This window comes from Peromyscus maniculatus, chromosome 23 (genome assembly GCF_049852395.1).
Source record: "Peromyscus maniculatus bairdii isolate BWxNUB_F1_BW_parent chromosome 23, HU_Pman_BW_mat_3.1, whole genome shotgun sequence".
NCBI lineage: Eukaryota > Metazoa > Chordata > Mammalia > Rodentia > Cricetidae > Peromyscus > Peromyscus maniculatus.
In genome coordinates this window covers 60,363,131-60,378,953 of record NC_134874.1, presented here as the reverse complement: position 1 = coordinate 60,378,953, position 15,823 = coordinate 60,363,131, and the positions used below count along the sequence as shown (strand labels likewise).

General features: G+C 41.3%; 1 protein-coding gene across 1 annotated transcript; it reads left to right on the top strand.

The window, feature by feature from the left end:
• The first annotated feature begins 264 nt into the window (after positions 1 to 264).
• On the top strand, positions 265 to 5,488 carry LOC143270529 (uncharacterized). The gene is made up of 3 exons (XM_076560867.1): positions 265 to 491; positions 4,249 to 4,364; positions 5,312 to 5,488. Exons 1-3 carry the CDS (start codon positions 363 to 365, stop codon positions 5,412 to 5,414), a joined length of 348 nt encoding a protein of 115 aa, XP_076416982.1. The 5' UTR covers positions 265 to 362; the 3' UTR covers positions 5,415 to 5,488.
• The last annotated feature ends 10,335 nt before the right edge of the window (positions 5,489 to 15,823 follow it).

The window sequence follows — 15,823 nt, the reverse complement described above, 5'->3', positions numbered from 1 at the left end:
CCTGCTCATGTTTTCCCAATACTATGAAGAGTTAAGCACCAGGGTATGTGTGCAGGAGGTAGGAGATCCAGTCTTCAAAGGTATATGGATCTCTTTTCCTGTCAGGGTCTTCAGAAGTAGTATAAATCTTTCGGGAATTTGGATGTTCTCTGGCTTTGGCCTGCTCCTGAGTGATGCTGCCATGGCTAATGTGGGTTCCAGCACAGGGCTGTTGGGGAAGGGAACATGGGACCTTGCAGGAATCATGGTATTGGGAGGCAGGAATGGCAGATGGAGGTGGAGCTCATCATTTTTGGTGATATTTCAGCACCCTCTACAGTCAGCACCTGAGTGAACAGACTCAGCTGAAGGAAAAAGTGAGAATGTTGCTAGAAGACAAGAAGAAGCTGCAGGGGGAGCAGATTTTACTACAAGAGTCCTGTGAGGAGGCAAAGAGGCTCTGTGAGGAGGCTCATGGAAAGATGTATGACCTCTGGACAAGGCAGCTGCAGGTAGGTTGAAGCAGCAGGGCCAACCTGGCCACCAGTCTGACCATACACACACATATGCACACACCCATGTAACCATCTACTCACTTATCCAACAGACCCATCCCATCCAATAGTTCACTTCTGTGATCATTCACAAGTCTTTCTGGGAGTTAGCCTCTTAGAGCAAGCATACCCTACTGCTCTGCTGGAAGCCACAGTTCATTGAGGGAGATGGGTCAATCATATACCACTCACCTGTTTGTAAATATGGGAGGAGCCGGGGTGTTATGGGAGCCACAGAGATCTGAGTGAGTCAGGTCAAGGGTCTGGGTCTCATTTGCTTGGCAGGGGTCATGTGAGATCAGAGGTAGAAACAGCATGGAAGGAGGAACGCCCCCTGAAAAAGCCACATGACTTTGGCTCATAGACATCTTTTTGGGTGTCGTGTGGCATTTTAACCTCTTGTTCCCAGACTGCCATGGTGTTCTCTTTATTTGGCCAAGCTCTTGGTTCACAATTCAAGAAACTAAATTAACAGTTTGTCACTACTATTTGCTGTGAGTGGCATTGGCCAGTTCTCCCATCCTGGATATTACATTCAGAAGCTCACTGGATGACCAGGGATGTGCCAAGGGCTTATGAGAGGCGGGGGTCAGGGTGGCACATTTGAGCCAACTGCATCAACATAGCCTCCAGAAACACAGCATGCTTCCCCAGGCATTTTTAGTCCAAAATGATGCAGAATTGTGGGACTCACCTATAACAGCTAGTGTGAGGAGAATTAATCCAACTGGTAATGTCATCCTCATTCTGTGTGATGTCCTCCTCACTTCGTTCTGATCACTGATGATTGAGGGTGTGTGTCTGTGTATGAGTGTGCCTGTCTGAGGGCACATACAACTGTGAGTATTTTGGAAGGTCTGATGATGACATCAAGGGTCCTCTGTTGCTTTCTCCCTTATTCCCTTCAGCCCGGGTCTCTCACTGAACCTCAAAATTTCTGTTCTAACTAAGCTGGATAGCCACAGATCTTTGGATCTCCTGTCTCCTCACAGTAGAGCATCCTGTGTTTTTCTGTCTCATCTCGTTGCTAAATGGTTCATTTGGTCAGAAAGAGAATGGATTAGTTGGTTTCTCTTAATTTTTAAACATTTTTATTACTTTGGAATTCATGCGTTTTTGTAATAAGAAAAATCAAACAATGGAGCTACTTTAAAAATAAAAATTAGACTTCTTTTCTTTCACAGCATAAAGGTAACTTCCCAGGAAAGCTCTGGTTTGTCTACTGGCTTCACAGCATGGAACCTGACATTTTGATGCTCACTCTATAATGTATGTGTCTGTGTCTTAGGACAGATTCCAACTGATAGTTGGATGGAGTGCTGCAATTTAGAAAAGTGCTGTGAATGACCTAAGTAGCCTTTTACTGACTGCCTTGGGGCTGTTTTCATATAATGTGCATTGTAATCTGGTCAAAAGTTGTTGGGTAATGACAATGGGTGACTTTCATTCTCTGGTGCTATCAATGTCTTCTGTGGAGGAGTCCAGGTAAGTTTAGTGAGGAGACTATGATGGGTCAACTTGTATCTATTGGGAGGCTTCATGCCTCACCCTTTTCTCCCAGTACTTGGTCTTGTGTGGTCCAACTCAGTTGTGCAGAGGTTGTTACTTCTCTGTACGATCAGTGAGTCTGGTGATAAGAACTTCCCTGGGAAGTGAAATTAGTTCAGGCCAGGACAGAAGAGCGTGGCTGGGTTTAAGAGGCTTGTAGACAGCAGGGAGGACCCACTACCTTCCCTGGATTAGAAAAGGTGCTGCAACATTCTAGTCTTCTTCCTTGCCTTTCTGGATTCAAGAAAGGTGTGTGTTTGTGTTGTTTTTATGTGTGTGTTTGGGGAATGAGAATGTGTGTTGAGCCTCTAAGTGTGTGTTCACTCTCTCACGGAACAGTGGAACATCTTTAAGAATGATGGAGATGGATTTCGTGAGAAAGCACTGTGCCTAATCTGGTTAGTACCACTTTGCCTAAGTCAAAGGACAGATGGAGCTGCCCATCACTCTGCATGTCCACACAGCTAACTACACATGCAAGGCCACAAAATTGATGCAAGCTAAATGTTTTTCAGGTATTTGTAGAGGCAGAATTATTTCTCTGCAAAGAAATCCTCTGGAGAAAAACAAAGTAATTGGGTCCATGACAGTGAGAAAGAGGCTACTGAGAGGCAGCAAAGGCTGCCTGAGGGTTTGTGTCCTTCTCTGCTCTGGGTGAAAGGAGGCTGACCACTGATGACTTCCCTGCATCCTGTTTAGTTTTTCTCTTCATCGCCTGCTGCCATTTTCCTTTCACCTTTGCCTAACCATGGTTCAGCTAACCTGGTCCTAGGTGCTTGGCCTGGACTTTTTTCTCAGAAAAATTCTGAACTGCAGAGGTGCTTGTGGCTGCATCCCAGCCCAGCAGAAGTTTGACAGCTATGCTGAGGTGTGAGATGAGACTGTCTCAGGGCACTGCTTAGGCTCACCATACTCTCAAGTACCCACTCCATGTTGTGTCTGCAGCACTCAGAATCTGCTTTTATTCCAAACTTCTTCATACTGAGTTAAAATCAGCCTGATGGAGAGTTGGGAGAAGTGAGAACTCTCAGACATTGCTAGTAGTGTAAAATGGTGCAGCCCTGTGAGAAGCTATGTACAATTATTCAGAAAGTGGAACTGCAATCTTCGGGTGGAGCATTAATTCCAGAATGGAAAGTGGTGTCCACAGAGAATAGGGGACAACAGGGATTCAGCAGGACTCATCAGAACAGCCCAACTAGCAACTATTCAGAGACCCATCATTGATGAGTACAAACATACAATGTGGTCCATGGGATATTGTTAAGTTTGGAATAATATATGCAATTATTTGGCTGTGAGTTAGTCAACATTCTGTTACTCAAAGAAATGTCTGACACAATCTTCTTATTTGAAGGAAAGTTTAATATAGACTACTGATTGTAGTGATTTTCTAGTTTCCTTTGGGCCTAAATGGAGGCAACCTGTGATATAGAGAGCTTCTTCAGGAGGAAGCTGCCCTCCTTGGAGGCACTGGGAAGCACTGAGAGAGAGCAAGGAGCTGGTCCACTGCAATCCATTGGTCCTGTGCTGGGGAACTAAGCCTTCAATGCACAGACTGGGAAACTTGCTAGGAGAGTTTAGATTACAGATCAAGGAACCCTGGTGTGTACAGGATTTCAAGGCAAGCACCACATTGACTTATCTGCCCACTGAGTTCTTCTCCCAAATCAAAAGGCATTCATGTGTTATACAGACACACAGGCAGGCTGAACACCTGCACATATAAACTAAAAATAACCTGAAAAATGATCAAAACCAAGTAAAAGTACACAATCTTCTCTACATCCTTGTGCTCAAAGCATCCTGTATTTCCTGACTCTAGGCTGAAATACGGGTAGAGCGGATGTAGGTTAATGAAAGGTAACTTTCTTCTTCCTGGTATCTCAGGCGATCTCTTCTTACTCTTATTACTGTCATCTGGGAAACTAAGCATGGATGGAATTTAGTGTGTTTGCATATGTGCATCCATATACATGTGTGTGCTGGAGATAGATAGATAGATAGATAGATAGATAGATAGATAGATAGATATGTAGATATATATAATATAGATAGATAGATAGATAGATAGATAGATAGATAGAATGTGTGTGTGTGTATGTGTCGATGTTTATGTACATGGTGAGGATGCCCTCCCCTAAAAAAAAAATCTTCTAATGAACAGGAACATCAAAGACTTGAGGAAAATCTCCAGTCCCTGATGAAGCAGAAGGAGCTGTTCACCAAGCAAGGGGACTTGGCAGTAAAGCTGCAGCATCACTTCACTGTGTCCCAGATGAGGTAGGAGCCCAGGCTTCCAGAAGCAGGTGGATCCAAGTGGGTCCGCTGTACCTGGATCTCCATGCTCTTTGAGTTTTCTCAATTGGCAAAGCTGCCAGCCACAGTCAGGGAAAGAACCCCTCAGAGTGTCGTTGCTGGCTCAGTCAACAAGAATTATGACCAGGAAACAATATGCTCTCTCCGTGGTCTCATGGGAACTGTGTCCCCTTCTTCCCTTCTGAGACCTCTAGTATGCTCTGAGTATCTCATCTCTTAGATTAGATCTCCCCATGAATATTCCCATGGCAGCCAGAAACCTGGAAAGGAGGATCATTGATCATGAAGGAAAGTGTGTCCTCCTGCATCTTTTCCATCAGGAACATCACGTTAGAGAGGTGTCCACCCTTTGCAGATTTGCATACAGCACACTCCTGCTGACTGCAGGCTCTCTGCAGTGTTTATCAGTTTCTCATGAGAAGATTTACTCTGGTCATAAACAGAGTAGGAGCTGACAAGTTAACCCCATGTAGGGTTCTGAGCTGTAGGAATAACCACAGTCTTCTCTGCATTGCTGTGTAGTCTCCACTAGAGGGCAGGCATAGAGTTTTCCAGGAAGTTCACATTCACCTGTATCTACTCAAGGCCAGCTACATCTTTCCTGAACTGTGCCTCAGACCTTGACATACTGATATTTCTCCAAAATGATGTCTTTGGACGGTTGGAGAAATAGGCTGTTTTTTTCTAATCCAGCAAAGTGTGTATTTACCAGTTCAATTTCTAGCAGTTTTTAAAAGCTGAGAAAAAAATCCTGTCCAGTAGCTCTCTGTCCCTTTTCCCTTGGATAAGCAGGGAATGAACTCAGCTGAAAGGTAATGCTTGATTGTCTAGCTGAGTAGAGCTGGTGGGGGCTCACAGCTGACATGGCAGGTCCCCACCAGGCTTGTGCCCCAGCTGCCTTCCTCCCCTAGGTTTGAAAACCTCCAGCAGGAACTGGAGCAGACCACAGCCCAGGAAGAGAGCCTCCTGCAGATGGAGCTGCTGGGGCAGAAACACTATGTTCCAGGCAAGTAAGCCACCATTGAGCCCCATCCCCAGCAGCCAGGGTGTTCAAGGGTTGTGTTTTCTTCCTTAACTTTTGTTTACTAGGGATGCATTAGCCCTGATTGTTCTTGACAGTGGCAAGCAAAACTGTTTCTGAATCCTATTTTCTTTACCAATTTTCCATGACAGCACCTCTTAAGAAAACTGAGAAGGCTAGAAGAAGCCAGAGACACCTTGAAGGCATGACACTCCAGGTTCACGGCCTCCTCAGAAATTGCCACCTCTTTTCAGCTGTGAACTCACTAGTGAGGCACATATCAACCTACCATCAGGCAGTCCAGCCACAATCTGATCCACATCCATTGGCTCAGTATTCCCAGAGAAAAGATTGTATCAGAAATAGTCTGAGATTCAGAGGACACAACACAAATTACTAAGAACCCTGACATCCATCAGCATGTGGCCCCAGTGAGGGGCAAAACAACATGGAAGACGACATGTGGGTGAGCAAGAGTTCTTCTGTCAGCTTCCTACCAAGGGCTTTGACAAGCTGATTACGTATGTGATGGAAATCTGAAAAGGAAGACTGTGTTAACATCACACTGCCATCCAGATAGACCACACCAAAAGCATAAGATTCTCTAGTGGAGTGCTGAAGCTGATGCCATGTCATATGCTAGTGTTGCTGAAGATAATTCACTGCAGAGAGTAATCTAGGTCCTCACCTCATTTGCTCTTCCATAATGAAATTCCAAAGGCTCCTGAAATTTGCTTAAATTTTTTTTATTTATATGTTGGGATATTTATGCTTTAGATTTTGGTTTTCTTCATTTTAGTTTAAGGTTTTGTTATTTTTTGTTATTGGGTTAATAGTTTGCTAAGGCTATACATTGTATATAATGACTGCTGTTTTGAAAGACCCCATTGAGTAAAATGAATACATTTTTATGAATAAAATCCAATTTCAGCTTCACTCTGAGAGTCTTCTTTAGTCAGGTGAGGTTTCACACTGCTGTAAACCCTGAACTCACAGGCTTGGATGTATCTCAGCCAGTTCCAGGAATCTTGGGCTGCACAAGGATTTCTCAGCCATAGGTCTCAGGGCTATACAGGGGAATGGCACCTATATGCAGATGGAATAGCCTACTCCATGGATACCCACTACATAATAGAAAAACTAGACATATTGTATCCTTGACGTCATATATTTAGCTGCCAGTAAAGTGTGGTACACTGTACACACATGTTCACGAAATCATCATGTAGACCAAATTAAAGGGAAAAACAAGTATTTGCTCCAGGCCTCTCTGAAATAAGAATATTCATTAAAATTGTATAAAACAAATCAGAAAATGAAACGAAATCTGCCTCTAGTTTTTCTGAAATATAACATGAATGATAACCGAGAAGAAGAGATAATTCCTGCAAGACATGTTGGGATATTTTGTGGTGCTTTTCTTTATACTTATGGGTGTTTGGCCACCATGTACATGCAATTCCCACAGAGGCCAGGTGAGGGCAGATTCCACCTGGAATTTAGGTTAAAGAGGTTTGTTAGCTGTCCTGTGGGTCTTCTGAGACAGCAATGAGTGCTCTTCATGGATGAGCATTCTCTCCTGTCCCTGCAATTGACCTTTTCCTCCCAGCCATGTGTGCTGTCTTAGGTGGACTGGATCACTCCCAACCAAAAGTTTCTTGAAACCTGTTGGGACAGGCATGCTAACTGTCTTAGGCTGCCACACATCCATGCAGGGCTCTCATATGTTCAAGATCCTGCCCCAGTATCACTCACTGTCAGACTGGCACAGATTTGCTAGATCTCTTCTAGGTTGACAACATGAAAATAAGACTGTCTGATGAAATGCAGAATTGAGAAGACTGTCCTAGAGTGAAGGTGGGATGAGGAATCCCTCTTGATGGTCCAGATAAGCAATGTTGGGAGTAACTTCATGACTAGGTGGAGTGGGTGGAACCTGCATCAGAGGCCACATTTCTCTGGTGCAGAGTGATTCTATGCAAGACTAAAAACAGGAGGAGGTAGTTGATGCTGCACTTTTATCACAGTAGATCTCAGATTATATTGAGAAAGTTCTTTCAAATGACTGATTGACTCTTGTGAAGCTCCTCTGGAATAGATCTCACTCCTGAGACTGAGAGTGAAGTAGAGAGTTCATGTTTAAAGGATGTTATCCCATGGGTCTCCAGACTGGAGCTGTCACATCAAGGGTAAAAAGAACATTGTGTCCTCTGGTCTTCATCAGTGGGGCTGTGCGAGGTCTTGGCCCAGAGAAGCCAAGACATCTGGTTTTTCATTCCTCACTTAAGCTAGAATCTCTCCATCTCATATAATTACTTGTTTAATTAGATTATTGTGTGTTCCATTTGAGAAATTTCAGACTTGTGTTATTTTACTTTCTTGCCCAGAAGCTATAGATACCTAGTAGGCCAGCATCAAAGCATCATCTAAAAAGCAGAGAAAGGGAATGTGACCATGTGGAATTTATAAGTGAGATAAGGCTGTTGTTAAGCCCAAACTACTCTAAAAGTCCTATACCTGTCTGGTGCATTGGTCAGGGTTTTATGGGGTAACAGAATGAATTTCTATAGATACAAAAAGCTATATTTTAGAATGACTTAGATGCTGTGGTCCAGCTAATTGAACATTGGCTGGCTATAATGGCAAAGTCCTCGAATCCAGGAGTTGCTCAGTCTACTATGCTTGATGTCTCAGCCCATCAGTAGTATAGTCTGGAATCCCAAGTAAGTTGGCTCCAATGCCAATGAAGGCATGGACTTGCTAGCAAGGTGAGAGAAAGCAGGTAAAGAGCAAAGCTCACTTCCTCCATTTCATTATATGGGCTTCCATCTCAAGGCCTGGCTGAGATTACAGGCGGAATTTTGGGGCTCAAAACATCTGAGATATAGGTGTTTCTTTCCTCGTCAATATCCAGATTAAAAGAGTATCTCCCTAATGCAAAATCAGGACTACATGTGGATCTTCTCTATTCAAATTAAGCAAAAGTACATTACAGGCATGCCCCTCCATTTTGGGGTTTTAGTTAATTCCAGATGTAATAAATGTGACAAACAAAAATAGATATCACATCTGCACCCTTGTCAACTTGACACACAATTATATCTTTTTATGTCATGATTAATTTCCAAATGTAATACAATAACCATGTCTTAATATTGCCTAAATATGATATAATTATTGCAAGTACAACACAAAGACATTATGTATTATACCAGCTCAAAATTATGTCTAACATGATTTAATTATTCCTTGTATTTGGAGTTTTCCTCTGTCCACTCAGCTCCTGCAGCTGCTCATACCCAAGAAAACACACAGAGACTTAAAAACTGTATGGCTGTAGCAGGCTTCTTATTATCTAGTTATTATATCTTAAATTAACCCATTTTTATTAATCTATAAGTTGTCACATGGCTTGTGGCTTACAGGTACTTTACATCTTACTTCTCATGGTGGCGGTGGCTTCTCTTGACTCAGCCTTCCACTCCCAGCATTCTCCTCTCTGCTTATCCTGACTATACTATACTTCCAGCCTGGCTACTGTCCAATCAGCATTTTATTTATCAATTACTCAGAGGAACACATTTACAGCATACAGAAAGACATCCCCAGCAATCCCTTACAACTGCAAGCACATTATAAAGTTAGAATAAGTGGCAATGTCCCTGGAGGGACATTATTTTAGTATCTCAAATTTAAATATGATAACCATCAATATTCTCCCTCTTTTGGAATAAATTTGGTTTTATTTATTTGTTTATTTTTGTTTTTACACCCTAACCAAAATTTCCCCTCTGTCCTCTCCTCTCAGTCCCTCCCCTACCCTCCAAACTTCCTGCTCCACATCCATTCCTCCTTCTTTTTTTTCTCTTCAGAAATGGTCAGGCCTCCTGTGCATATCTGCCTGTCATGTTATATCAAGTTGTCGTGAGACTAGGCATGACTTCTTACATTAAGGCTTACATTATCTTTATTGAGAAGCAACAATTTTCCACATGAGCTCATGGTGCCTCTTTACCATGGCCACAGTCACCAATGCAACAGCAAGGACTCTCCCAAGCACCACTGTCTCCTCCCTACTTCCCCTTTCTATTTGTGTAATATGTAGTTTATTTCATCTGGAGTCTGTGCTGTGTGTTGGTGTCTGTGCCCATTTCCCTTGGAAAGAGCCAATGTTCCTCAGAATATACTTGAGATGTAAGAGAAGAACAATAAATACAGTCCTCTATCAATATCCACATGTTATTTTTATTCAGAAAGGCTGAGCATAATCTAAGGCAGATTACAAATACAAAATAGCTTCAGTCAAACCTCCACTCAAAAGTATCCCCTGCTTCAACCCTAAAGAGAAACAGGTACCAACAGTCCCAGAATATCAATGTAACCAGGCTTAACTCTAACACAAAAACTGCCTGGACACAGCCACACCCTTAAAGTACCCCAGGCCAACATGGCCCCTGAAAAGGCCCATGCTAAGCATCTACAGTGAAAGTAGACCAGGATTAACCATTAAACCATGATGTCAAGACAGAAGTATTCCAAGGCCTAAGGATGAACCTGGTGAAGACCAGAAATAACGCCTACATTAGCAATGGCTTCCCTCACCCAGAAAGGCCAGTGACCAACACTAGGAATGAAAAGGCCAAACCTGACCTAAAAGAGGCCTTCACCAAAACCTGAAGCTGCATAAGCACTGGTTCGGAGGAAAAACAGAGGTATCCCTGGGCCAGTCCATTAAATGGAAGAGCCAAGGGCAGAGGAGAAGAAGGAAAAGTAACAAAATGAAATGAAACAAAAAGAAAAAAGAACACCCATGCCTAACCATGACCCTGAAGAAGGCTGGCCCCATCCAAGAGGGAAATGAGTTCTACCCTATTCCTCAGAAGAAAAAGACCTGGCTCAAAGAAAGAAAAGGAGAGTATCCATGCCCCAACTTTACCTGGACTGAAGCCAGGGCCTTCACCAAGATGAGAATTTGCCTGAGCATACCTCTGACCCTGAAGAAAACTGGGCCAAACTAAGGAAGGACGTGGGCCCAGACCAATCCCTCAAATGAAAGAGGCCAGGGGGCAAAGCAGGAAAAGGAGAATGCAAGAGTGCTAACACTTACCCTGCCAAAAGCATGAACCAAAACAGGGAGAGAGGACAACCTGGGACATTCTCCAAGGACCAAATGAAGAAGCAGGTCTGGGGCAAATATTGACTGGGAAGAATTCAGAGCTCATACAAAACTCATAGAACAAGCCAGGCAAAATGAAAAGTGGAAAATGTTACAGGCCAACAGTAGACCTTCATGAAGATAAACCACAAACTCTAAAATCAAGGGAGCTCCTGCCAACCCAATGAGAGATACCTAGTCAGACTTAATGTTGACCCTAGGAAGCACAGTTTGAAGAAACAATTTAAATGGAACCTGCTCCAACCACAATGGAGAACTCTTCGTAGGCCAAACACTGATATCAAGTAGCCAAGGACCAAGCCCTGTGTGAAAGGAGTCCAGGCAATCCAAGAGAAGAAATATCCTGACCATAAACTGCTATCAGTGGAGACCTGCAGCCTACTGAGCAAGAATTAAACTAAGAAGCCCTGAACTTTGAGGATGCGTGGGCAGAATATTTTCTTCTTCATCCAACACCATAACCAAAAGGGAACCAGAAGCACCATGTTATCAATGGAGGTGATGGCTCCCTTACAGATGAAAGCAAATGGACATCATTAACATATTTGGTAGTTAGAAGGAACATTGAGGCACACTGATCCCACACCTCAATTTCACACGATGTTTTACAGCCAATCAAGGCCTCAAAAGAGACACAGAGAAGAATGTTTATTGAAGATCTTAGAGTCACAGACTTCATGTACAGATATAAGTTGACATCCTGAGTACCAACTGTGTGGATCACATACATTCCATTTACACTTGTCATCTTCAGTACATGCAAGCCAGGATGTGCCACTCACCATTATGATTCAAGCTCTCATCTGAGTAACCAATGAATATGAACATAGCATAATACAAATGGTGTTATACCGCATGATGTATGGGTCTGATAAAACTCTAAATCTTGACTTCAGGTGATAATTTTAGGAACAAACAAGTCTCAAAAGTAACATAGGAATACCCCTTCCTACCAAGAAGCTCAGACTAACCCAAAATCTGCTTCAATAATTCTTTTCTACTTCTTTTAACAGAAACATGGTCCATAATGTTCCTCTTTTCTTACAAGATTTCAGAGAGATGAACTTAATATAAAATATTATGTCAATTGTGGAAATTATTTCTCAAAGAAGGATCCCGTGTACTAGTTTTTAAAGTCCCAGGATGGTGGCTATTATGTTGAACTGAATGGTGTTGTAAAATAAAATAAATAAATAAATAAATAAATAAATAAATAAATAAATAAATAAATAAATAAAGTCCCAGGATGATGTGTAATGCCAATCAACAAAGCATTAACAAATACAGACTTTTCTCACATATTGTCATAGTTCCTCCCATATTTAATTTTTCTTATTCTGACTTTTCTTGGTTAATATTCTGGAGTGACCCACTTTATCCTCACTTCTCAACTGCAGGCACTTCCACATTTCATTTCATCAACTTACTGCATCTCCTCCTTCCTTAAAGAATTCCAGACTAATCATTGAGTGGGGTGTCCTCGTCCTGGTGAGCTCAATGCTAGCAACCCCCCTTCTAAATCTATTGTTTTTATAAAAATAATATCCCCCTAAGACAAACATGATAAGTTCAACACATTCTAGGTAAGTCTGATGACGTCAGACATTGGTAGTCTTAAGTCCTCCATTTCCCTCTGACTTTTCTCTAAAGTATGTCCTTAAAAGTCAGGCGATGGGGATTTACCTCAGTGGTAGAGTGCTTGTCTAGCAAGCACAAGGCCTTAGGCTTGGTCCTCAGCTCTGAAAAAAAAAGTGGTCTAAATTTTATCTTCAAACTATCTAGCCTGTTGCATATTCCTGACCCAGAGACTCTTGCCTCTCCATTACAATAATCCATATCACCATGTGAGAACTCAGCCTGTTCTGTATTATCTGCTGTAGCCAGGATTCCTTGTTCCTTTTTCTAGAGTTCTACACAAAACATGGAGCATTCATTTAGAAAGATTCTTGGGGATCTAGAATGCCAGGGCTCCCTGGATGACCAGTATTTGTCCCACCTCACCTCATATATCAGCCTAAAGTAAAAGTGGGACCACTGAGAGACAACTGGAACGGAACTAAATTTGAGGGCTATTTCTGGGGACCAGAAGTCCTAGAATTGTCCAGATTCAAAGGTCTTCAGATGCTGAAAGAAAAAGTCCAGAGTTCTTCACCCATAACTAGTTCTCTGACCAATACGGGAAAAAAGGACAAACGTTCTGAGTCTATTCTGCCTTTAGTGGACACAATAACCACTGTATTGTATAGCCTGAAAAACTGTATATACTCTATTTTTATATCAATTTATCTATCTTTCCATCAGCTATCTCCATTCTTCAATCCATCTATCCATCTATCTACCTCCATTCATACTAACTTCCATCCATCCATCCATGCATCCATCTTCTCCTACTACTATAATTCTTTTCTATTTCTCCTTCTTCTTGCTCTTCCCTTATTCATCCAGAATATTATAATCATTTTTGCCTCCCTAAGTTTTTACAGGGCCTTATAAATTGCTAGTTACATTATAACAATTAAAACTTTTCTTTGTGGGTTTTATTCTCCATATTTTCCCACCCGAAATCTTTGTAATCCATATCCTCCCCCGCACCTGCTGAAATGTTACATTCCTTAGATCTCTGACACTGCGACACTAAAAGTCTTGTGCAAAAGTGTTAAAAAATGCAACTGTGCTTAAAACCAGCTAAAAACCTACATCTAAATCTTGATACTTTAATAACTTGCAAACACATCATCTTAGTTTGTTTTTTATGACAAATGTAATTTAGATATAATGAATTCAATGAGTTGATATATTCAGTGTTTATTAGTTCTCTGCCATGAAGTTCATAAAAAAGTTTTCTCACTAAATAAATTTTTGTTAAGAGGTAAAATCCATAGTGTTTTCTAAATGGAAATGGAAAGATGTACACAAAGCCAGAAAACAGAGTTAATCATAAGTCAGAAGTTTTATGGAAGATAAAAAAATGAAGATCATTTATGAAACTGCTGTATTCATTAAAATTCCTTAGGCCAAAATTCAGTACACTTGTATACAATTAGGATATAATTCTCTGTTTGGAATAAAGGTGATAGGAGATGTCACATAGTTCAACCTTTTATACAGAGAAAAGGAAAATCCATGCTAGAACTTGAATTTGAGAGCCTTAAAATGGCCTACAAAAAAGAGGCTTAGTTAGTCAGGGACTAATCTGTCTCTCAACTGTTTGAATTACAAAAGACTTTCAAAAGATCAGTGAAACATCCTGCCAAAGCTTGGCTCATGGGATTGTAGGCTATGAGAAAGGATGAGATCAATCTGAGTGCTATAGAAGTGGGAAAGTAGGTCATGCACTTACGTACACCTCCTTGAAATACAGGCTATGTAATCTAATGAAATCTGAGAGAGATTATTCCTGATGGACTGGCTCACAGGAAGCATTGGGGATGCTTGGTTATCACAGGCAGAGGTCTCATGCAGACTGGAAGATGATGAAGGAAGGATGGGGTTTTCCTGATAAAATACATGTGAGAGAAGCAGTGCTTTACGGCCAATTCACTGGGCATGATGGAGCACTGGGCTGTGCTTACAGAAGAGGTCAAACATAAAATGGTTGATTCACCAGGGACTTCAGGACTGGTGTTTGCGATTAGTGCCTTTGCAGAGCTCCATGGGAAAATGTGAACTTGTAGAAACAACTAACATTTTAAGGAAAGGGTGAAGTGTTGTGTAACAGTTTTCCTTTTTATGACATGAAATAGTTTTCTATTATTTTTGAGATTACTTTATCCTCTCTTTCATCTTTCAAACCCTCCCAATACTCTTCCTTGCTCTATTTCTAATTAATGACCTCTATTTTCATTAATTGTTGCTACATGCTTATACATATATATGTGTATGAAATATATATATATATATATATATCCATATAGTTATATTTCCCAAATGTAAGCCAATCATTCTGTATAGCTAGCATATATGTTTTCAGAAGTGACCCTTTGATATTGAGTATCCAACTGGTGTACTCTTCCCTGGGCAGGACTATTTCATTAAGTCTCAGAAAGTTCTATGAAAAAAGAGAAGAGGTTCATAATATCCAGCAATTAAATCATGGCTGTGAAAGCTGAAACTTACAGGAATTACAAGGCCCTTCTACTTCCAAGGTTAAATGCGTGATAACTAAGGAGAACTGAAGAAAGGATACCCTCTGTCTCATTCAGCTGCAAACAAGTCATGCAGCCACATTCAGAGTTCTAGTCTTCATGAGTCACCCATTCTAATGTGAGCCTTTGTGATGCCACACATTAGAGTTATTCATATTCCTATAAGTAATCCCATACCTATACTCCTGTATAAACCTCAATAAACTCACTAATTTGAGGGAATAGGAATCACAGTCTTCCCTGGGAGGCAGACAGATAAAGAAAGAGGAACTGATAAGTAATACAAATGGCCAACTTCGATGAGAGCTTCCATCCTGCCCCAGAGTTCCCATTTGGACAAGAGAGCTCCCATCTCGACAAGAGAGAGAGACTTCCTGAATCTGTCAGCTCTGTCTGAACCAAGTGCACTGATAAGACAACGAACAAACCACAAGGAGATGGGCAGATGTCAAGGCAGAAGTACATAAAACAAAATGAAGAGCAATATAGCATCACCAGAACCTACCATGAATCCAACATCTAGACCTGAACATCAAAAATTGGAAGAAGCAGAAGAAAACACCTTTATGAATAACATCATTAATAAGGTAGAGGCTTATGTAGAGGAAAAGCCAAAAAAATGGAAAGAACGCTATAAACAACTAGAGGAAAGGGAAAATTAGAAGAAAACAATAAAGTCCTGGAAGAAAATAATAAAGTACTGAAAAAAATCATGAAAAAGCAATGAAACAAATAAAGGAAACAGTCCAAGACCTGAAAAGGGAAATAGAAAAAATGAAGAAGACACAAACAGAGGGAATGCTGGAAACAGAAAATGTGAGTAAATGATTGGGAACTTCAGATGCAAGTATAACCAACAGAATGCAAGAGATGGAAGAGAGGATCTCTGGTGTTGAAGATATAGTAGAAGAAATAGATTCATCAGTCAAAGAAAACACTAAAGCCAACAAAGTCATGAACCAAAATGTCCAAGAAATTTGGGACACCATGAAAAGACCAAAACTATGAATAATAGGGATAGAAGAAGGAGAAGAATACCAACTCAAAGGCACAGAAAATATATTCAACAAAACCATAGAAG